This window comes from Capsicum annuum, chromosome 9, assembly GCF_002878395.1.
Source record: "Capsicum annuum cultivar UCD-10X-F1 chromosome 9, UCD10Xv1.1, whole genome shotgun sequence".
NCBI classification, from domain to species: Eukaryota; Viridiplantae; Streptophyta; class Magnoliopsida; order Solanales; family Solanaceae; genus Capsicum; species Capsicum annuum.
The window spans coordinates 218,203,267-218,225,669 of record NC_061119.1 but is presented as its reverse complement, the minus strand read 5'-3'; the positions used below and the strand labels follow the sequence as shown (position 1 = coordinate 218,225,669).

The 22,403-nt window shown below is 33.8% G+C and overlaps 5 protein-coding genes across 5 annotated transcripts; 3 read left to right on the top strand and 2 right to left on the bottom strand.

Annotated features, from left to right (window-relative positions):
• Positions 1–1,026: 1,026 nt before the first annotated feature.
• LOC107840844 (tetraspanin-8) lies at positions 1,027–2,947 on the bottom strand. The gene is made up of 2 exons (XM_016684780.2): positions 2,217–2,947; positions 1,027–1,517 (listed from the first exon to the last, which is right to left on the bottom strand). Exons 1-2 carry the CDS (start codon positions 2,721–2,723, stop codon positions 1,215–1,217), a joined length of 810 nt encoding a protein of 269 aa, XP_016540266.2. The 5' UTR covers positions 2,724–2,947; the 3' UTR covers positions 1,027–1,214.
• Positions 2,948–8,117: 5,170 nt separating this feature from the next.
• LOC107841816 (GDSL esterase/lipase At2g24560-like) lies at positions 8,118–10,657 on the top strand. The gene is made up of 3 exons (XM_016685664.2): positions 8,118–8,838; positions 9,596–9,851; positions 9,999–10,657. The coding sequence occupies exons 1-3, from the start codon at positions 8,215–8,217 to the stop codon at positions 10,193–10,195; spliced, it is 1,077 nt and encodes a 358-aa protein (XP_016541150.2). The 5' UTR covers positions 8,118–8,214; the 3' UTR covers positions 10,196–10,657.
• Positions 10,658–10,795: 138 nt separating this feature from the next.
• Positions 10,796–11,548, top strand: LOC107841817 (glycine-rich cell wall structural protein). The gene has a single exon (XM_016685665.2). It carries the CDS (start codon positions 10,885–10,887, stop codon positions 11,287–11,289), a length of 405 nt encoding a protein of 134 aa, XP_016541151.1. The 5' UTR covers positions 10,796–10,884; the 3' UTR covers positions 11,290–11,548.
• A 1,821-nt stretch (positions 11,549–13,369) lies between these two features.
• On the top strand, positions 13,370–15,452 carry LOC107840845 (UDP-glucuronate 4-epimerase 1). The gene has a single exon (XM_016684782.2). The coding sequence runs from the start codon at positions 13,865–13,867 to the stop codon at positions 15,164–15,166; it is 1,302 nt and encodes a 433-aa protein (XP_016540268.1). The 5' UTR covers positions 13,370–13,864; the 3' UTR covers positions 15,167–15,452.
• Positions 15,453–16,843: 1,391 nt separating this feature from the next.
• Positions 16,844–22,086, bottom strand: LOC107840851 (putative clathrin assembly protein At5g35200). The gene is made up of 16 exons (XM_016684787.2): positions 21,885–22,086; positions 21,042–21,157; positions 20,898–20,967; positions 20,714–20,811; positions 20,479–20,620; positions 20,269–20,369; positions 19,865–19,948; positions 19,718–19,768; positions 19,550–19,615; positions 19,411–19,476; positions 19,253–19,333; positions 18,960–19,037; positions 18,536–18,676; positions 18,362–18,440; positions 18,143–18,258; positions 16,844–17,867 (listed from the first exon to the last, which is right to left on the bottom strand). The coding sequence occupies exons 2-16, from the start codon at positions 21,114–21,116 to the stop codon at positions 17,298–17,300; spliced, it is 1,818 nt and encodes a 605-aa protein (XP_016540273.2). The 5' UTR covers positions 21,117–21,157; positions 21,885–22,086; the 3' UTR covers positions 16,844–17,297.
• Positions 22,087–22,403: the final 317 nt, after the last annotated feature.

Below are 22,403 nucleotides of genomic sequence, written 5' to 3'. Positions count from 1 at the left end.
TCTTTTGTCCTGAAAATCTTGAGCCAAATTAATCTTTTAATGTCTCATTACAACACAAGAAGTATTTAATCTTGAGTAAGTTTGAGCCAGATTTGTCGTTGTAGTACTGCATTCAACACGGTCTTAGCTAGTTCTAGGGCGCGCTCCATGGAGTTTGGAGAACTCATCTACAAGGCCACAATAGACATGACCTTTCATGGCTTATGATTCCTTGAACAGGACAAGGCTGGAAAGCATATTCATTCATTCATTCATTCATTTGTATGACATAATTGGTGAACAAAAAATTGCAAACATCACATTATGAATTTCATTTGCACATTAAGAGGTTTCAACTTAGAAATTGGAGTCTGTCTGTCTGTGAAATTGTAGACAAAAGTTGAACTTGAAGTTGTGGTTTGGATGTGAACATCTAGTGAACATTTTCAACTTCCACTTATAAGTGAACATTTCCAATTTTCGCTTCAAATATATCTGCAAACAGCCGTAAATTTCCTCATTTTGGCATTAAAACAGAATCTCAAAACTTAGCTTTTTAGCCCTAAGGATACTATCACAATCTTTGAACAAGTTTGGAAACCAGACAAGAGTCTCAGTTGTTTCGATTTTGGAGCCACTGGTGATAGTATAATCAGCTCACTTGATAGTTGATATATGTTGCTTAAAACCTACAATCACCTTTAACTATAGGCTGAACACATTGAATCATAGAATACTCTTTAGACACTCTACTTGGGGTGCAACCTAGGAGAGCAGTATCAACTTGTAAATGTTTGGTAGAACAGTCAATTGGACATATCTCTATCTGTCCCAAACAACAAAATGGCTATAAGACTAACTAATTCGTTGCTTCTCTTAGAAGCTTAAGCTAAAAATTATTAACATCTTTTCTTCTTCTTCACTTTTAACCATCTGTTCACGAGTACAAGTCAAGAAATACCAAATGAAACGATCGTTTGCTCAGCTGAAAAAGATGTAAGACTGGATGAAGTCATGATTTAATCAAGGAACAAAGCACACATCATCTGCAACCAATGTCATATTCTGAACAACAAACTCATGCATTATTAATAGGAATTCACATAAACCCAAAGTAATCAACTCAAATACTCCTCTGTACATACTAAACGGTCTACTCCATATAATACGCCACAAAAATCTAAAGAACTGATCAAAAGGGCATCACGAAACACCATATGATTGAAGGAGCAATCTTAAGGGTAACGCTTATAAGAATTATCACGCCTATTGTTTCTGAAAGCACAGCATCCAACAGAGTATACAATAATGAGGAAGACAAGGAATATGATATTGAGTACAGCCACCCTCTTCCAGTCACTCTTGATATTGTCTAGCAGCCCGGCTTTGCAGGACTCGCAGCTGTAACACAAGACATTCGGATCATTGCTCCACAGGTTACAGTCTGGATTGCCCAAGGATGAGGTTGAAGTCTTGTTCCAGCTAGTCGGGCTCACGTAGGTAAAGTTGCAGTCATTTGATGGCTTGCAGCAACCAGACTACAACAAGAATTAAACATATCATGAGTAGTAGGATGACCTAGCAACAACACAAACTTCGGGTGTCGTTAGATTCAAACACAAAACAACAAAGAGAAAGAAACAGTGATATAGCAAAGAGTTATAATTCTAAAGACATAATCAGCAATTGATTATCAATAAAGGAGGGAAGACTTCTAAGCATCGATGTAACAGAACAAGTACAAATCAAGCAGTAATCAACCAAGGTTCAACCAGTTTATAGGATACACAAAATAATTCCTTAAAAGAGGATGTTTTGCTTAGAGGAATATAAAGACTGCTCCTTTACAAAATCTTTACTCAAGAACCATGACTAATGGAACTGAAAAAGGTGCATACCTTTGCAGAAAAACCCTCAACTTGTTTTTATATAATAAAGTCATAATCTTAAAGCTTTCAACTTTATAATTACTAGTAAAACTTATGTCCTAAGGGCTCGTTTGGTTGGGGAACAAGTTATCCCGACTCGGGGTTACTTATCCTAGGATGTTATTCGACTCTCAATTTGGGATAAAAGTAACACTTGCTCAATCAAACATGGGATAAACTCATCCTGAAATGAGCTCTAAAAGTCATAAGCCTTTCATTGTCATTTGATCAACCAAGAATTTAAAGAAACATGAACAAAGCCAATTTTACATGGCCAAGCAACCACACAAAATTCAACAAGAATATTACCTGAAGAGCAGAAAGATGTTTCTTGTAAAAATCTTCAACTTTGGTGGTAGAGCCTACACCATCATCAATCAATGTTTTGCAGATCTTACTATCCTGCAAGCAACTCTGAATCCTACTCCAATGATTATTAACTCTTTTTGTTAACCAATGAGAATAATCACCAAGCCTATACTCTTTATACCCTCTATCAGATAATGCTTGACCAGCACCTTTATTAGTCACCACAAAGGCAAATACAGTGAAACAAAAAATCAAAACAATCAACAAGAACATAACAAGAAGGTACACCCATAAAAGCCATGTAACTCTACAACAAGAACCAATAAGACCAGCAAGTGAAATCAACATGACAAATACTCCAAGTGCTATAACTGGCTTTTCAAGAAACTTCTCACATTCTGTATCTGCTTGTTTTGATAGCCATATACCTCCTCCTATAATTGGAATTGATATAAGAAATGTGATTATGTTCAGAATTCCTACTAAATTGTTACTCACACGAAACATTTTTTGATCTTTTTTTCAGATGAGAATTATGGTGATGTTATATGTATGAGAAAGTTGAAGAGGTGCGTGTGTATATTATATGGTGTAACTCTTTGGATTTTTGGTAAAGACTTGGACCAAGTGATGTGTATCCTAGTGACTTTTCGGAGTTTTTAGCGTAAGCATTTTGGAGGTGACAAAAATGGATAATAATTAATTAATTCAAAAAGAACAAGTCCAACTTCTTATAAAAAAAAATAAAATATATATCAAATCCACCTGCCAATATGAAAGAGGAAAATGATATGATGTCTTTTACTACTTATTTTTTTTAAATTTAATAACTGATATTCATATTGAATCTTTCATAATTCAATTCACCTCATGTAAGGTTAAAAATGATAATAGATATTTTAGCAGGATCATTTTTTATTTTTAGTACTTCAATCCGAAATATGTGAATAAAGATAAAAATTATTAGATGAACCAAATACATATTTTAACAAAGTATGAAAATAGATAGAAATTTCGGTCCCGAGTCTTATTATTACACATAAATTATAATATATCGATTTTGTCCGAGCTTTTTATTTTATTTTTTTAAAAAATCGCATCTTGACCCGTATGAAAAGAATCACTCATTTGGTGATCTTTCTATGTTATTTTGCTTGAGAATAGGTGTGTTAGTTGAAACACAATATTTAAAAAGAAGAAAAATAGTATCATTTTCTAATTTTGTAATTAAGTGTCATGCAAAGATTAATACATACTAATATGTACTAGTAATAATACGTATAATTACAATTACCCTATTTGACAACTATAATAGTTTATTAGTTTTACATAATTTGCATCGAGGTAAAATAGATAATTCCATTAAAAAACTAGTCTATCAACATCAAGTTGCAGCAAATTAATTTATATTGTACTTATTTTTTTTTAGTCAACGTAACTTTAGAATATGATGAATCTTCTTGGAATTTTCTATATTTAATCATTTACCATCAGTTTTAATGATTGAAATATCTTAGCTACTGGGAAAAATATGTACTTCAAAACGTAATTCTTTCACTAATTTTTTTTTTGGTGCAACTTTCTCAAAATTCATTACTCATCTTATACAAAAGAAAATCTTTTATGTGTGTATTTTTTTTATTTCGCTATCTGTGACAGTATTATACTATTAAAACGGGAGATGGAAAAGGAAAGACAAATGAAGGATTACCAAACATTTCATTTTCTAAAAGGATATTATTGCACATTGAATATGTCCAAAGGGTAGTTGTGTTTAATGTCCAATTGAATATTTTGTCTTTAATTTTCCTTTTTCTCTTTCCAAGACCAATAGAGTTAATTAACTACCATAGAATAGCTCATTTTGTAAGACCTTTCCCATAAGAAAATTTCCACTCCTTAGATTTTCTCCAATGTCACTTTAATTGCTTAAAAGGACTTTATTTCCGTTTTAATCTTTGTGTAATTTGATTTAACATATTTAACCTTTAGTTTGATATAAATATGCTAGTTTGATCCCTCAAATTAACGAAAACGGAAAATAAAAACGTAACGAATCAATTTTGTAATTAAAAATAAGTAGATAAATAAAGGTTTAAAAGACTAGCTGCCGTTGACTAACATCCATGTAAAGGTTTTCCATAGTATCTACTCATCCCACTCTTCATGAGTTAATAATTCAAAAATAGAAGAAATATCTTTAAAATAAAGACAATTTTATTCAAGAGGATGGTGGAAGTAAAGTAGCCATATAATAAAATAATAGGAACACTTCAATGTCAAAAGGAAGGGCCAGGATGTTAAATTATTAGGACAAATCGAGGTCTTGAAGCTAGCTATTTCGTTTAAGTTTAAATGAGTGCAATCTTTCACTCCCCTTTTATACATGCATAAATAGTTGGAGCATGTTGAATAGTAGAACTTGAATCAAAACAAAGAAAAAAAGAATAAGGAAGGTTCACGGAGATAATAGGAAAATTACATTTAAAAAAAATTGTTTTAGATAATAGACCGACCAATAGCGTTGCATTGGAGTTGTTTTCCTTGTGTAGTGCCAAAAGCACTTGATCAGAATTTTCTTGAAAAACTGAGTATAACTGTTAAAGCCTGTTTGGTTTTACTAATAATTTGTCTATCATATCATGAATGGGATAGCTAAGACCAATTCCCTAGAGAAAACAAAAGATACATAGAAATTAAACAAGAATCTCTTTGACCATTTCATAAAGAATAAGAATCAAAGTGACACTCACAAAATTATATAAGTGAGACTAGCAATACTCTCACTTTCAAGTTTTTGGGCTTTGCTTAACAATAATGTCAATTATATATGGGCCTTGGCCTTGTTGGATATATCCTGTAAAATGGAGGCCCAAATTCTTCCACGAGATAATGAAGAGACTTGGAATTAAGTATTGTTAAAATCACATAACTATACAACGTTAGAGCCTATATTACAAAATATACCACAAGATTTTATTTTACAAAATATATCAATACAAAACTTACAAAACCTACCCCTACAATAATGCCTCAACAAATAAGCAAAATAAACAGGATCAACAACAGCAAACAAATGCTTAAAACACAACAAAACTGCAAAAACAAAACCACCTAACAAGTCCTTCCCTTCCTCCTGAGCCGAAAGTGAAATCAAAAGAATCCCCAATAGAGAGCCATTATACTGAAAATGCAAATGATCCACAATCATCAATCCAGGCAACAAAATAATCAATACCCAGATCAAAACTCTCTCTTTATACCCCAAATTCCTTGTCAATCTATAAATACCAAAAACCAACACAAAATCAGATATAATAACACTAATTCTTTGAAAAAGAATTGTGGGTTGTGACCAATTTCGTTCGTCCCCATTTCAGTTTTCGACGAAATCCATCGGGGACGAACGAAATAGGCCTTCCGCGTGAAAATTTGGTGTGGATTTTCTTGTTTTTCATGCTTTTTGGATTAACTGAAGTCAAAAACCATCACTGAAACTCATCTGAAACACCCCGAAATCGACCCCCATTTCAGTTACCGGTGAAATCCACCGGGGACGAACGAAACAGACCGATCGCGTGGGAATTTGGTGCAGTTTTTTCTTATTTTTCATGCTGCGGCAAATACATAATTGTTATCGGTGATATTCGATTGTAGCGGCAGAGATCGAGGCTGTTGTATCTTCTCTAGTTATTTACATATTTATGTAAATGGTATAAAAATAATGTAGAAACTGATGTTTCTATAAACATGATATAAATATGGTATAGAAACTGGTGTTTCATAAAGGTTATATATTCTGTAAATGGTATAAAAATAATGTAGAAATTGGTGTTTCTATAAACATGATATGCAATTGATATAGAAATTGGTGTCATCTAAAAATTATTTAACTACATCCTAAAAATATGATATAAATATGGTATAAAAATTGGTATTTCATAAAGGCTATGTCAAAAAACTTATGACATTTGAATACGGTATATTTCTATGAGGTATAATTATCTTTTAAAATAATGATATAAAAATAATATATAAACTGTGTTCCTGTAAATATAATATGAAATTGATATAGAAATTAGTGTCCTCTAAAGATTTGTTAACTATATTCAAAAATTATAATATAAACATGGTATAGAAAGTGGTATTTCGTAAATGTTATGACATTTGAATAGTTGGTAGATTTTGTAAATAAAAGCTATCTTTTGTAAATAAAAAACAATAATGGTAGATTTTGTAATATAGATTCTAAATTTATATATTTATGTGATTTCCCCGTAAGTATTTAATCTCGAGGACATATATATATATATACTTGTTCAAGTCTTATGATTATTTTAGTTGTCTTCAATTGAGGTAGTTATATTTTCTTAATTATGATGACATGATAGTCATCTGTTCTATTTATATATGAGAAACTAGATCTATGAATAAATAAAGAGTTTAACTTATGTATAAAGTATTTTTATATTATCAATTAATCATCCTATATCCTCTATAAGACGTGACAATTGTAATCTTTAAAGTAAGACAAATTAGTTGCTATAATCTATAAAGGCAACTCGATGGATCATCAATAAATATTAGTTAAACGATATGAAGGAGTTGTTCGGATGTAAGCATCCCTCACTTTCAACCCGAAGATTGTGAGTTCGAGTCACTAAGGGAGTAAAATGAGGGTGGGGAGCTTTTAGGGAGGGGTAAAAAAAATTTATAAAAGAACATTAAAAAATATGAGTTATTGTTAAGTCCTTAGTTTTGATGATTAACAAATCACCAACCGTGGGACCTGGTTCAAGGAGATCACCTTGATGGTAAAATTACAACTGCTTAGGGACCAGGTTCATCGTGTCCACGTCTCTTTCACTCAGTCCGCATACAACTGGAAAAAGTAACGTTTGGTAGAAAGTTGGTGGCAAAGCTTTAACACTTTTTGTTTCAGTCAATGAGAGAAGTCCTAGGTGTTCTTATCTCATATATACGCAACATGTTACAACAAGAAAACCTAAGCTTCCATATGCAAACAACATCAAATCTCTCTTGAAGCAATTTGTCATTCAAAGCCTCACTTGCAATAGGGAACTGCTGAGTCGGCTTTTGTGTCTCGTCGTTGTAAGTGTCATCTAGAGTTAGTCGACATAGAAGCTAGGGTTAGCTTGGTACTAATTCAGTTAGAGTTAGCTGTGTCATTAGTGCAATAGAGTTATTGCATTGGAATTTGTTGTAACAAAGTTATTACAATTTGAAGAAGGGTTAAGAGATTAATCGCTGAACCATGGAGTCTGTATTCTAGGTTGCGTGAACCAGTGGTGGATCTACACAGGGTCCAGGGGGTTCATTTTTTTTTTTATGTATAAATAGTAGAGGTTGATCCTCCTTCGACTAGTCCGTATATGTACTACTGAACTCCCTCACTGAAAATCCTGGATCCGCCCCTGGCGTGAACGACATAGTGAAGTGGTTGGAAATCCTACGTGGTAGGTCGTGATTTTATTCCCTTGAGCAAGAAGATTTTCACGTAAAACTTAATGTGTGCATTGTTCCTTTTCTACATTTGTATTCATTACTACATACGCTTGGTGTACTTCTTCAGTTACCAATAACGACATGATGCAAGGTCTAGAAACATAGTTGATAGAGCAAATGTGAAAATGTGGATACGCCGTAGGAAGAAAAAGAACAAAAGATGTGTGGAGAAATGACATTTAAGTGAGTTACTTCCAAAATTTTGCCACATAAAGTTAAGGAAGCAAGGACAGTTTTCACACTGAAAATAGTCCCTATTATTATTCCTTTTTTTTTTTAATCAAGTTTCAAGATTTATTCAGAATTTTAGAAGCTAGTGTAAACTGAATGGCCAAGGATTCTAAATAAATATGAGGTAGCAACATATAAAATGTATAAAAAATAGATACCTCTAGGCTCTAGCTAAAGGAATGTGTATATATATCAACAGAGATAAGCTTCAATATTATCTAAGCTTTTTTGGCATCCCAAAATGGCACTAAGAACTTCCTTTGTCGTCTTCATATATTTCATGATATTTTGCAACATTGATATAATTAGGGTCACTAGCCAAGCCATACCAAAATTCACATCCATTTTAGTATTTGGTGATTCCACAGTGGATACTGGAAATAACAACCACATACTCACAATAGCCAAAGGCAATCATCCACCCTATGGACAAGATTACCCAAACCATATCCCCACAGGCAGATTTTCCAATGGAAAATTAGTACCAGACCTATTGGCTATTCATCTAAAACTTAAGAAAAATGGTGTTCCACCATACATGCAACCAGATTTACCAACAAGTGAATTGCTCACTGGAATTTGCTTTGCATCAGGTGGAACAGGATTTGATGAATTGACTAGTACTATTTCTGGGGCAATTCCTATGAGGAAACAGTTAGATTATTTCAAGGAGTATTTTAGGAAAATTAGAGATGTTGTAGGAGAGAATGAAGCTGATAGAATAGTGAATGGTGCTTTGGTTATTGTTAGTGCTGGGACTAATGACTTTATTTTTAATTTCTATGATGTCCCAAAAAGAAGACTTCAGTTCAGCTTGAGTATGTACCAAGATTTTCTGCTAGACAAGCTCCAAAATTTTGTCAAGGTTAGACTGCATTATTTACTCTAATTACATTTTCTAACATGTGTACTTATAACTTCTTTTGTGGACCAAGTACATGGAAATTCTTTTAATTTCAATAATGGGTAACAGCAAAGTCACTTAAATGTGAATATAATGTTGCAAGTCCTCAAAAGAAAACTTGGTCGGATTTCGGCGCCAAGTGGGTAATATCAAATCATATTAAGAGTATTTCATCCTGGCAATTAATATTAGAGCCAATGGTTCAATAAAACGTGCTTTGAGTAAACAGAGATTAGTCGTGTGAGAATAATTTAATGTTTTTATCCGTCTACGGGCAGGTTTACTGGCTCTACCTCTATGTTGAATATGCATAATTTAATGTTTTTACCCGTATGTTGAATATGCATATGCATAGAAAGAAGTCGATGGACTTTGTTGAACATACATACTCTAATAATATGTGTGACACACGGTTAATTTCTAGATAAGCGGCACATACGATAATGAGCTATGTGAAAGTTAATTGAGAGAAAGAATTGTTCGGTCTGCAAACAAAGTTCCACGTTACTAGCTGAAAAGAAGAAGAAACTAAAGTAGACATCATATCTTCTAACATCCATATCACTCTTTACTATGCATATTCGTGAACTCTTAGCCTTCCTACGGTCACTGAAGTCCATTTTTGTCCCTTTGCATAGGTGTCGAAATGGATTAAAAAATGTCATGACCAATAATATACTTAATTGTTCTAACGTGTGATATATGTTTCTTTTTCCAGGAATTGTACGATTTTGGATGTCGTAACATTATAGTAAATGGACTGCCTCCAATTGGTTGTCTTCCAATTCAAATGACAGCAAAATCTCCACTTCTTAGAACATGCATAAATAAAGAAAATATTGATGCTCAAATTTATAACCAAAAGCTTGAGCATTTTTTAATTCAATTACAAACACATCTTCCTCGAAGCAAAATCTTATACGTAGACAGTTATTCTTTTGTATCAGACCTTATCAATAACCCACAACAATATGGTAAGTACTTCTTTCAATTTATAAATCTTAAGTCATCGTTCTTCGTAATGTCATTGCGAAGTATGTTATAACTAAAAAAAAAACTATTATTTCTTTTGATTTTTCTTATTAATCTGAGATATATTTTGTGTTAATTAATTGGAACAGGATTTGAGGAAACAAAAAGAGGGTGTTGTGGAAGTGGATTAGTTGAAGCAGGACCTTTATGCACAAGACTATCTCCAGTGTGTTCAGATCCTTCACAATACATATTCTTTGATAGCATTCATCCAACTGAGTCTACTTATTACAAGGCTACTGACTACTTAATCAAGCAACTCCTCCCTAAATTTGCAAAATTCTAGTGTTAATTAAGTTTGTTATTTAGTTACTTGTTTGCAAAAATAGAATAAGTACTTGATTTTGACACATTACATGCATATATAGCTTCATTTCGAGGTATCTTTATCTAAACGTAATATATGCATTATTGAGCACTATATTAATTCCACTTCCCTTAATTTCTTTTTCCCACCAATATACGTGCATGACATTCGCCTACAATCTTTGATGATTTCTCCCTTGTTCATCAGTTTTATAAGCTCTCCATCTCATGAATATGAATTACACATGTCAATTTTCTATCAATTCCTTATTCACATTTCTCTTCTTTTGGTGTGTTGTATTATTTTCCACCTTGAGAATGTATAATGTAAGATATAGTAGCTACTCCACTATGGTAGTGGAATGGCCTGTACATAGTATGGCTATCACATGACAAGTCCAAAAAGCTTTCTTCAATTGCATGACTTTATTTCTCATCCACAAACTTTAGTCCTACCCATTTTTAATTTCATTGATATGATATATACTCTCATCACTATATACTCATACGCAATGTCCCCCACTAACTCAAATTTTTAATGTTTACCAACAAAAACCCTAGCATGTAAGACTATAAATAGCGTTACAATTATAGTGTTGAACCATAACAAGAAATCGAGCTTTACTTGCTAAATATAGGGAACACTTGGGACTTTTTATTGTGTTAAGTATGGCTTGGGTGAAGGCTTTGGGCTTTCTTGCTTTGCTTGTTTTGTCAACTCTTGTTGTGGACTCAGAGGGTCGGGTCGCACGAAAAGATTTGGGCCTAGACTTGGGTGGTGGTATAGGAGTGGGCGTCGGTGCTGGGGTGGGCTTGGGTATAGGAGGTGGAAGTGGTTCAGGGGCCGGTGCTGGAGCAGGTTCAGGCTCAGGCTCAGGTTCAAGATCAAGTTCTAGTTCAAGCTCAAGTTCAAGCTCTAGTTCATCGGGCAATGGTGGTGCCGGTTCAGAGGCGGGCTCATATGCTGGATCAAGAGCTGGTTCTCGTTCTGGAGGTCGAGGTGGATCAAGCGGTGCCGGTTCAGAAGCAGGCTCATATGCTGGATCAAGAGCTGGTTCTGGTTCCGGTCATTAATGTGGATTTAATGGTCCTCGATACGTAAGGATCGTGTAGCTATGTTGGATGAGATGGTAACATTATTATTATTATTATTAGGAAAAAATAAATAAGAGCTTACTAGTTTGAAATGAAAAAAATAAATACAATGCATGAAGTTTGAACTTTGAAGTCCTATATATAGTACGTAATTTGTCCCTTGTTCTACTTTGTATCGTTGTCACTTGTGTATTATATAAGTTTAAATCGATGAATATAAGTGTGGTTTATATTTCCATAATATTCTTTCTTTCGCTAAAAATAGTTATTTTACACATATATATATATATTTTAATTGTAACTTGGTTCACTAGCTTTCTTGGGTCTGTATCTCAGATAACTCATAAGAAAGGATATTCAAATTAATTTTTGAACGTCTTAGACATCTTCAAGTAAATCTATATATAGTATGGATTATCAAGCTTAAATCGTGATCTTTAATCAGGTCAGTATTAATCTCAAACCACGTCCATTAAGTGCAAAAATTTATATGTATCCCACGTTTTAACTCGCGTAGCATGTCACTACAGACCAAGTAAAATAAAACGAAAGAAATTTTAGCCTAATCATGTAGACATATTGCTTACAGGTATACGTGAACCCAATGTCAATATGTATATATAGAGTTTGAGACAGTCAGAATGTGCTGGATTAGTCAAAAAGACACACTAATGATTTGCTTAAAAGCTAACACCCTAGCTAACCAGGCCAATTTCACATTCAACCAGCTAATTAGCTTATGCTTAAGCTTAAATTTATTTAATTAATCTCCATTCCAACCACCTAAGATCGGGATCTCAATCCATCATTATATTATAAAAGAGATTATACACATAATAACGAAATTATAATTAATTCATTAATTAATCAAGATTGGATGTTGATGGAACGCTCCAGAATATCCAATAGCATAAGTTAGTCGTCTCATCAAAGAGTTGAATTTCATAATTTTTACCTTACAAAATTGATGACATTGATTTTAAGTACTTGTTTAGGAGATTTTTTTTTTTTTTTTTTTTCCAAGGATAACATGTAGCGAGAATCGAAAAATATATTTATTGTGTGAGAGATATTCCTATAATATAAGCCTTAATTTTCGGTTTTTGAGTAGGTTCTATGATGGTAGAGGTAATTGTTAAATGTTTACACAGATACTTTTTAAATGTTTAAATTTGAAAGGCTTATTAATAGTAAAGTTAGTACATACCAATTTGATGCATAATAATTTTCTAATGGGATTATGGGACCTTCATAGAACCTTCTCAAAGCATAGTTAAATTACAATAAATTTTTAATAATGACGTGCAGGCTGCACCCCAAGCTAGTGTGTCCCCTTGTTACGGCTAGCAAATTAAATTTGCTTAATTAGACCATATACTTATTAACTAAGTATTTTTTTATTTTTAATAAAATAGTAGTGTATAAAAATGAGCGTAGACTAACCTTCTAATGTGGTCCAATTACATTAATGTCTTCTTAAGTAGAGATTCCACACTCCTTTTCCACTGCCTCAAATTTTTTGTCCTAATACGTTTGGAAAAGGTAAACATATTATATTTGTAAAACTAAAAAATCTTTGTTCTTATAGGTTTAAAATTACGTATTAGAATCTATATAAGAATCGTAGTTACAAATTCATATAATAAGCATATATTGTACATTTTTTTTTCTTTATACAATTGAAAACTTTCTATCTTTTGCTAGGAAGATTGAATTTAATCAAACCTAATTGAATTCTTTCGTTAGTTTTCTTTTTCTATTTTTATTTTGTACTAGTTAATTATGTGCTAGTTAAATCACTATCTTTCCGCAACTTATTATAAAATACAACAATAATAATAACCATATACCCAGATTATCACCAAATAATATACCCAAAATCACAAACAACATTCAAAAACTCTAAAAACAAGGCACTATTCGCTCCCGACTATGTGTTCTTTGGATATTTGCCCACCCGCCATCAATGGAAGCAAGCTAGCCCCCCTATGTTGAAAAGTTGGGGAAAGAATGCATTTTCTTCGCAACTTCACCCCACCGCCTCCCACCGCCTACCATATCCGACAACAGAAAAGACTTCCGTTTATAAGTGTCAAATGGACCTTTTTTCTCGATGTGTTTCTAATTTAAATACTCGCAAAAGATTACAACAATCATTCTCATCCTAATAAACCTCTACCCTAATACGCAACTTATTATAAAATTCCCCCAAAATAAATCCACGTAAAAATAAAGCATTATCCAATTACAAAGTTGGTATATTTACCGATATTTACCCATGGATCTCATCTCTTTCTAGAAAAGGAAACATGGAGTTTCCTAAATTTACCGTACTTGGCATTAGCTGTCTCCTTGAAAAACTCCCTCTCTCTTCCAAATCTCTTTAACGCGTTCACGCGTTTATCCCTACTTCTTTCTATATATACCATACATATTCCCTCTTCTTCTTCCCAGCTTCACACACAAAATCCAATTTCACAATAAATAAAGATTCAATTTTTGTTCCATTTCTTGCCTTTTCATTTCTCCTCATTTCAAGAAAGAAAGGAAAAAAATGAGGGGATTAGAAGAGGAATTTATTCCATCAACACCAGGAAAGTTCAAGGACAAAACGTATGTTAATTACTCTGTTAACCGGCAATTTCACAGATGTTTCGCTTCAACAAGTACAATGTTCTTATGGGCATTATTCTTGATTGCTTTAACAGCTTCTTATTTGAGTTTCCAGTCATTCATGGATTCCGGTACCCGGTACCTTTCTTCTACATGGGGTAGTCTTCATTGGGAGAAACAAGTTCGTGATTCTGCACAAATTCATCGTGTCAATGGCATGTCCGTACTTGTTACCGGTGCAGCCGGTTTCGTTGGATCACACGTTTCCATCGCATTGAAGAAACGTGGCGATGGCGTCGTCGGCATTGATAATTTCAACAATTACTACGACCCTTCGTTGAAAAAAGCAAGAAAGAATCTGTTGAATTCTCAAAATATTTTCATTGTTGAAGGTGATATCAATGACATGCGTATGTTGGTTAAGCTATTTGATATTGTTGCGTTTACGCATGTTATGCATTTAGCTGCACAGGCTGGTGTGAGATACGCTATGGAAAATCCACAATCGTATGTTCATAGTAATATTGCTGGTCTTGTTACACTTCTTGAAGCTTGTAAAAATGCAAACCCACAACCAGCTGTTGTCTGGGCTAGCTCCAGTTCAGTTTACGGGTTGAATGAAAAAGTACCATTTTCAGAATCGGATCGGACTGATCAACCCGCTTCGTTATACGCTGCAACAAAGAAAGCTGGTGAAGAAATTACTCATACGTATAATCATATATACGGGTTGTCAATTACCGGGTTGAGATTCTTCACGGTTTACGGGCCGTGGGGTCGACCGGACATGGCTTATTTCTCATTTACGAGGAATATTTTGCAAGGTAAACCAATTACGGTTTATCGGGGCAAGAATCGGGTCGACTTGGCCCGTGATTTTACCTACATTGATGATGTAGTGAAAGGTTGTGTAGGGTCACTTGATACAGCGGGTAAGAGTACCGGGTCGGGTGGAAAGAAAAAGGGCCCGGCTCCTTATCGGATCTTTAATTTGGGTAATACTTCGCCCGTGACCGTTCCAATGATGGTTGGTATGTTGGAGAAGCATTTGAAGGTAAAAGCAAAGAAGCACATTGTGGATATGCCTGGAAACGGCGACGTTCCGTTTACGCATGCGAATATCAGTTCGGCCCAAAAAGCATTCGGGTATAAGCCCACAACCGATTTGCAAACCGGGTTGAGAAAATTTGTTAGGTGGTATCTCTCCTATTATGGTTACAGTCAACAAAAGTCTGTAAAATAAATGGTCGAATTTCTTTTTCTTTTATTTGGCTATTTTAGAAATTTTAGATTTTTTTTTTTTTTTTAAAAAAGGATCGCCAAAAGAAAGGTGAAAGAAAAAAGAAAAAAAAGAGAGGGGGAAGGAAAAGAATATTATTCTTTTCTTGAGGGGAAGGAGGAGTGAAGAAGATTGAACTCCTTATTCTTCCTTGTTAGAGTATCATATTGTTACTATTACTTGCTTTCGTTGTAAAGGATTAAAAAAAAGGTTGCTCATTCTATCAATGGCATTTGCACTTTTTTAATTGTATTCTTTTGCCCTTGTACAGCATAAAAGTAAACTTAGCATGCTAGATGTCTTAATCTTTCAGTACTCTTGTAGTTTGATTGGTACTCCAAGTCTTTCATTTTTAGCAAATAATTGGAATATAAAAAGATAATAGCTTGGTTTGCATAGAGAGAGTGAGGATTTGAAAACATTGGATGCCAGATATTTGGTGGAGCTTAGCTAGTAAAAGTAGAAGAGTGAGATGTTGAGTTGAATGGAATTTAATAAGGAGACAGCTAAGGCGAAGGGGACAGCTGCGTGAAATACGGCTACAGGTTTAATGGTGGGAGGGCCTAACCCCATGTGACTCATCTTATTTTTGATAAGTCCTCCGTATCAAAAAAAAAAAAAAGTCATTTTATTATAATTAAAAAAAATTATTTAAATTTTTTTTTATATTCTTAATTAAATGACAATCACACAAATATTTAAGAATGATTTTAGATCATAAATTTTAATTTTTTTTTTTTTTTATATAAATATCATGTCAAGTTAAAATATGTCATATAAAATAAACGGAGGAATTATATTTATGTTTTGTGCCGGCCCGCTGGATTGAAAGCATGTGTCTTGGATTTTCCCCGCCGACACTCTCAATACTTCGCACCTCCTTTCCCCCTAATATTGGTGGATGGGCCCATGACATTTTTAACTTTTTTTTTTTTTAAAAAAAAAAGGGTATATTATAGAGACTGTTTTCAAGACTTAAATTCGTAACTTTCTGATCATATCGTTGCAACTTTATTGTTACTTGTAAGGCTCCCTTCCAAGTCAGACATTTTGAATAACACATATAAATATAAAGTTCACTAAATTTAATGTGATGGACGTAAGAAAGATTATAAATAAAGTAAAATTGCCTAGTGGATCAATTTGTCAGTGTCACACTTATATAGCACGTGTGCCGTGAGTGAGAGGGTAGTCATGGATCAACCCTCACTTCTTCTTTTGATATTCATGAAGACAGTTATTGAGCAAGAATTTTCATTGAAGAGTTCAGAAGTATGGACTAGTCGAAGAGGTTTCAACATCTACTATATATATATATATATATAAATATTTTTGATGAATTTAATGTGGCTCCGCCATTGGTCGAAGACAATGACTCACCAGTTTGATTTATGATTGGATTCAACAAAGCATAGGTACATTACATATATTGATCAAGCTAAAGGTATTAAGCACAACAAACTATTTGTTCTTGGAAATAATGCTTCTTTTTCTTTTCATTTGATGTTATTATAAAGAACATGATTTTTAAGAGGAACTTGACTAGTAGGACTAAAATGTTGGTATAGATTATGATCACATAAAACAGTAAGGATGACTAGTGGAAGTACTTAAAAGACCAGTCCCTTTCTTTTCCATATGTTGCACCAAAATGAAGGTAGAATTGATTAAATACTCTTTTTGATTGTTATTTACATTACTGCTAACACAAATATGAAGCATGGGATCTAGAGTTTGTCGAGTCAGAGTGACTGAATAAGTACAAGCTTATATATATAGCTCAAGTCAAAAGTAATGGACTAAGTTAAATCCACATAACTCAACCTAGATCCACCTTTGGTTTCCATTTTGTAAAACTCTAGCTTGGCTTCCTTCTAGGCATGCAGGGGTGAGTTAGCGCCAGTTCATGTGAATTCCGTAACTTTTGTCCAAAAGAAATGCAAAAGCTATTTTTAAATATTTCACTGTGAAATTTTGAGGTCGCTAAAAGAAACAATAAACTTTAAATCCTCTATTCACCTCTCTACCTCTCTGTTACTAGTTCCATGGATTGCATGCATTTACAAGTTCCACAATTTCTTTTTGCAAAATGAGTTTAGATCAAGCTAGACTGTGAGATTTGATTTTGAGATACATGAGACTGATCTTGAGAAGGATTACTATAAGTTGTAAGATCTTGGTCGGTGAAAGGATTACCAAATGGATTTGGGCCACTATTAACCAATGTTGGTGGTCCTTCTAGTTGTTGTTGTTGAGGCACATCAGCTATGTTTTCTTGAATTTGGGCTTCCGGTCCTTGAATCTCTACAGCATTATGTTGAGTCATCGCAGCAGTTTGCTGTTGCAGAGATGCAATAGCCATTTGCTGTGGCATCATCAAGGCCTCGTGTTGTCCCATGAACTGTTCTTGAGATTGATGAGACATATCGGCAACCTGTTGTTGCATGAAAACACCGTAGTCATGGTAATGAGCCATAGCAGCCATTTGTGCATCGTTTGTTCCGGAGTTGGTTGAACTATAAAATGCATCCTGTGAGTTATCAGCTACCTCGAACGGATTAGATGAAACTTCCCTATTGTAAGGGTCATTTACAATATTCTGTCTCGCCAGTGCTGTTTCATATAGGTTATCCAACTTTGATCTATCCAGTACACCCCCCTGTATCTGGAAATAGGAAGCAACAAACGTTTCAAACATAATCGCCATTGGCAAAGGATAAGTTTCAAAGCGCCACGAGCATAAAGGAATAGCACAGATAGTATCCTCACAGAAACCATGTTAAGAGACTTTTTAAGTCTACATAACGAGAAGCTGAAGTTTCTAAATTGATGAATATCGGTAACTTAGCAGAGAAGTAGATAGATATCACTAATTATTATAATGCAAATCACAAAAACAGTTTCCTTCTAGTAAGCCTGCTTGTATAATAAAAGGCTAACCAGTTTAGTATCTGTGGACGCCACCTGGTTAGAACTCGATGCTGTAACGAGTTCCAACTCCCAGCCTATAGGTTGACTACTTTGATCTGAACTGCTCAAACAGTTTGATAACTCATCTATACATAATGTAATGATCATATTCAGAAGAAACCTTAGATTCTTCTGCTTTGATAAATAATAGGAGTAATATAAAGAAGACTAAAGACAAGAAACATATACCTGGTGTACTAATAACTAAAGCTAGGGTATTGTTGTCTTCCGGTACAACCGATTGATCCTCACTTGGCTCATCGAAAGACTACAATTATTCATAAGGAACTATGCTTAACTATTCGGAAATCTTCTCATTTTCCATTAGAAGTTATATATCGAATTAGGTAAAGAAGTCCTTACTAAAAGGTCAGGAATGAGAGGCGAGGGTGGAGTCTCCGCGTTACCCTCTTCTTTCGTTTGTACTTCAGTTTCTTGCTCTTGATCGGTCTCTATTTTGGACCCAGGAACAGCTATGACCTTGGTATTACTGTCATCATCATCCTGTTGGCATAAGAAAAAGGGAAAATAGTGAGCAGAGACGGATTTATATATCGATGTGGAAACAAAAATGTTTACAAGATCACACCCATTCTTAACCAGCTAGCTTTCATGATTCAAATATCATAAATTTATGTGGAATGGACAAGTTGTTTGTTATTTAAACAAAACAGGGCTGTAGTTGACGTAAATTTGATTACCTTGACAGCTTGAAATTCTAACAAGTCTTTTTTCCCCTTAGACAAAGTTCCATTACACACACAACACATTAATGCTTTACACATACCGGCTTCCATGTAATCATTAGAGGTTTTGGTGTATCCGTCAAGTACTCTTCCATCGCTGATATGAATGAATCAGGCGGCTATATTATTTATTTAGAGAAGATATAACCAAACAATAAAAAGTATTAGTATATCAAAGTGTATGAGGAAAAATAACATAATCAAACAAACTTAGAAATCTGTTAGTCGTCACTTGTTTGTATTTGAGAGAATAAAACGAGGGATGGAAACAAGAATTTCTTGAAGTAAGAAATCGACACCAGAATGAATTAAGGAGATTGTCAAAATGGATCACCTTTTCTATTTTAACGTACTTCTGGCCTCGTCCAAAATCAAGGTTCCTACATATCTCAAAGAACTCAGATAACTTGACTGCCTGCAAATCACACATATTCTAAGTGTCAAAACAAACTATGCACAATGAGTCGAGCTTAAAATAGGAAATGCACGTACCTGATCTCCTGTCCTTCGATAAATTTCAAGTGCTCTGACTGCATCATGACGTTGCATATGAAAAAACTGTAGAAGGTTATTAGTCAATGCTTTGCAAATAGATCCGATAAGTGAACCAAACACTTGGATTATATCGTACCTTGTCCACTAAGTTAAGCATCCCATCAGCAATTGCTACATATAGACTTGCACTTTCTGCTGCAACCTGTGTTAAACGAAACATAAATGGTAAGTTGATTTTTGAATGTGAAAAGCTTCAAAGCCGAATAAAATTACCGGTGCATATGTAGATTCGATAATTACTTACAATTGAAAGGGCATGTTGAATCAAGAAATTATATTGAGCTGCTCCCATTGGCTGAAAATACGACAGACATTATTCATCTAAAGAAGAGAAAATGTATTGTATAACGTATTTCAAAATGGTAATTCAGTAATTGAATCAATCCATCACCTGACAATCGACAAGGCGAGAGAGCAGTTTCTGTAAACAAGGTATTGTCTGTATCAAGGTTGGGGTGTTTACCTCCTTCATTCTCTGTTTAGCATCAACAACAATTTCATAACAAAATAAAGATGTCTTCTGAAACACAAGTTTATGAAAGAAAGACTGATTGTTGACATATCAAAAGGATCTTTCACTAAAGTTTGTGCTCATACCGTGACATTTCTAGTATCGTAAGAGCATGTTATTAACGGTAAAATGAGAAGTTTAGAGTTGTAGATTTTCAAAATATATGGTGTCATTTACGAAACAGACTAAAAAATAGTACGTGTCAATAGGACAGAGGGATTCCGAAATAATTCAAGAAAAGGACCTCACTGCATCTTTAGTTTGTTTCAAGGCAAATAGAATACCTTTCGTTCTCTCTGAAAATCGTATCTCACCAAGCTGTAGCATTCAAGGTATTCTTCCAGATATAAAGCATACAAACGAATCCACGTAGAATAGTCCCATGCTTCACAATCAGTCAAAATCAGACGAATCCATATGTTTAGTTTCTCACATTTTAGTAGTAATTTGTTGCATATGATAATTAAGAAAAATGATAGGAGCGAGATAAGTACCATTTGCGCTCGAATCATCCTTGAAATGTGTTAGGTTTAACAAATGGCCTCTATGAGCACTATAATTAACAAGCTCGTGAAGAAATGATACATCAACTTCCCTCATAGCACGATGAATAACAATTAAAGCTTTTAGTGCAACCTGAAGAAAAAATGAATGTAGGAGTCCGTCAGTAGAAAAGAACACATGAACTCTCAATCACAAAGATGATTCGACTGAGTCATTGGATCATACTTGCCAAGTATGTGTTTTGGCGAGCCTCTTGGAAAGAGTATGTAAGCAATAGCAAACATCTGCTCGAGGTCTGTTGCCTGCAATCGCATTGAAAAGAGCTGCAAAAGTAGGAAATGCACTTACAACGCCAAGTCAAATACTCAAAAGGTTCATGAGTAATGTGCAAAGTTGAAACTAAACTTACTTCGTACGTGCTTCTCCTTTGGCAATACCTCGACATGGTTTGTGGCTTTGAGTATAGCAACATTTAGTTTCTGAAGAAAAGGACATTCTTCAGTAACTCAATATTTAGAGTATAACAGTAGATATAAAAATATATATAGTTCACCTTGTATTCGCTGTTAACCTTGGCCATTCCCACCATTGTGGAATCTTTTAAAGCTCCAAAAGCTTTTCTCGCCATATGCAGTAATCAGAACACGCTACAAACTAATGTCTTACTAGCTATAAAAAAGACATGCAACAAATTTCACATAACGCATTCTGGATTCTTTCAATTACAAAACAAATCCTGAAAATATTCTGTGAAAGTTAGCATGATAATTGGGAGCTGTTATTACGAATGAAAATATGATTCTACAGCAAAAAACAGATACATTTCAAGCCAAATGCACACACTTTCATTGCGTCAAAACAAGATTTTCCAAAACAAAAATTTGATCCAAATTTGGAACGACTGATAAAACAAACGATTCTTTGTATAATCAAACAAAAAATTAATTATGTATCTGACATACTACTCTTTTATTCATGAAAAAGCAGCTCCATGCATATATATAGACAGTAAAAACGTGCAATTTTGCATATTCAAAAGCGCATGCAGAGGCGGATAGAGCTTATATTTAATGGGTTCAATTGAACACATATATGTATATATGTGACGAAATCACTAAAATTTTACTAACAAGTAGCAAATTCCGAATCCATAATTTCAAAAGTGAAATGATGGTGCTCGAAACCTATCAAATAAATCTTGCATCTGTCTCTGATCTACAAAGATTATTAGGATTAATTAAAAGGGAAAAAGAAAAAGATATCTATGATTCATTATTCGGAAAATCATCATGAATGATCACAATTATAGCGCAATTCACCAAAAATGAATAAAGAAAATAGATATAAATGTCATATAGATGCATGCTATATATCTATGAACACAAATAATACGTACCGTTTAGGTGGCACCAGCGAGATCCAGCTAAGGTAAGGAAGTGTGGCGCAAATGGTTACCGATCCCGTCTGGTGGCTGGCTAACACTCCGGTGATTGAGTGGATAATTTAATTAAAACAATTGATGAGGGAAAGAGAAAACCATGCTATTATATATTATGCATAAGTATTATCACGTAAAAATAGTACTCCTATATGATCATAACATAAAGGCCTACGAGGCAAAAATAAAATAAAAAAATTGGACGTTTCATTAAATTAAAAAAATAAAAAAGAAGCCATATATATTCTCTTCCACAAAAGAAATTAGATTAAATATTTTTGGGCTTGCTAAAGACCAGCTATAGTGATTGGGCAAATAAACTGGAAACTGATTTAAAAAATGTTCAGTAATTAATCTATTATATAGAATAAACTATACTGATAGCATAAAAAAAAAAATATAATTAACGTATATATGAAAAGCTAAATTGCTTCACTTTTTGAAAAATAAATCAGGTAATTACATCAAATCATTTTT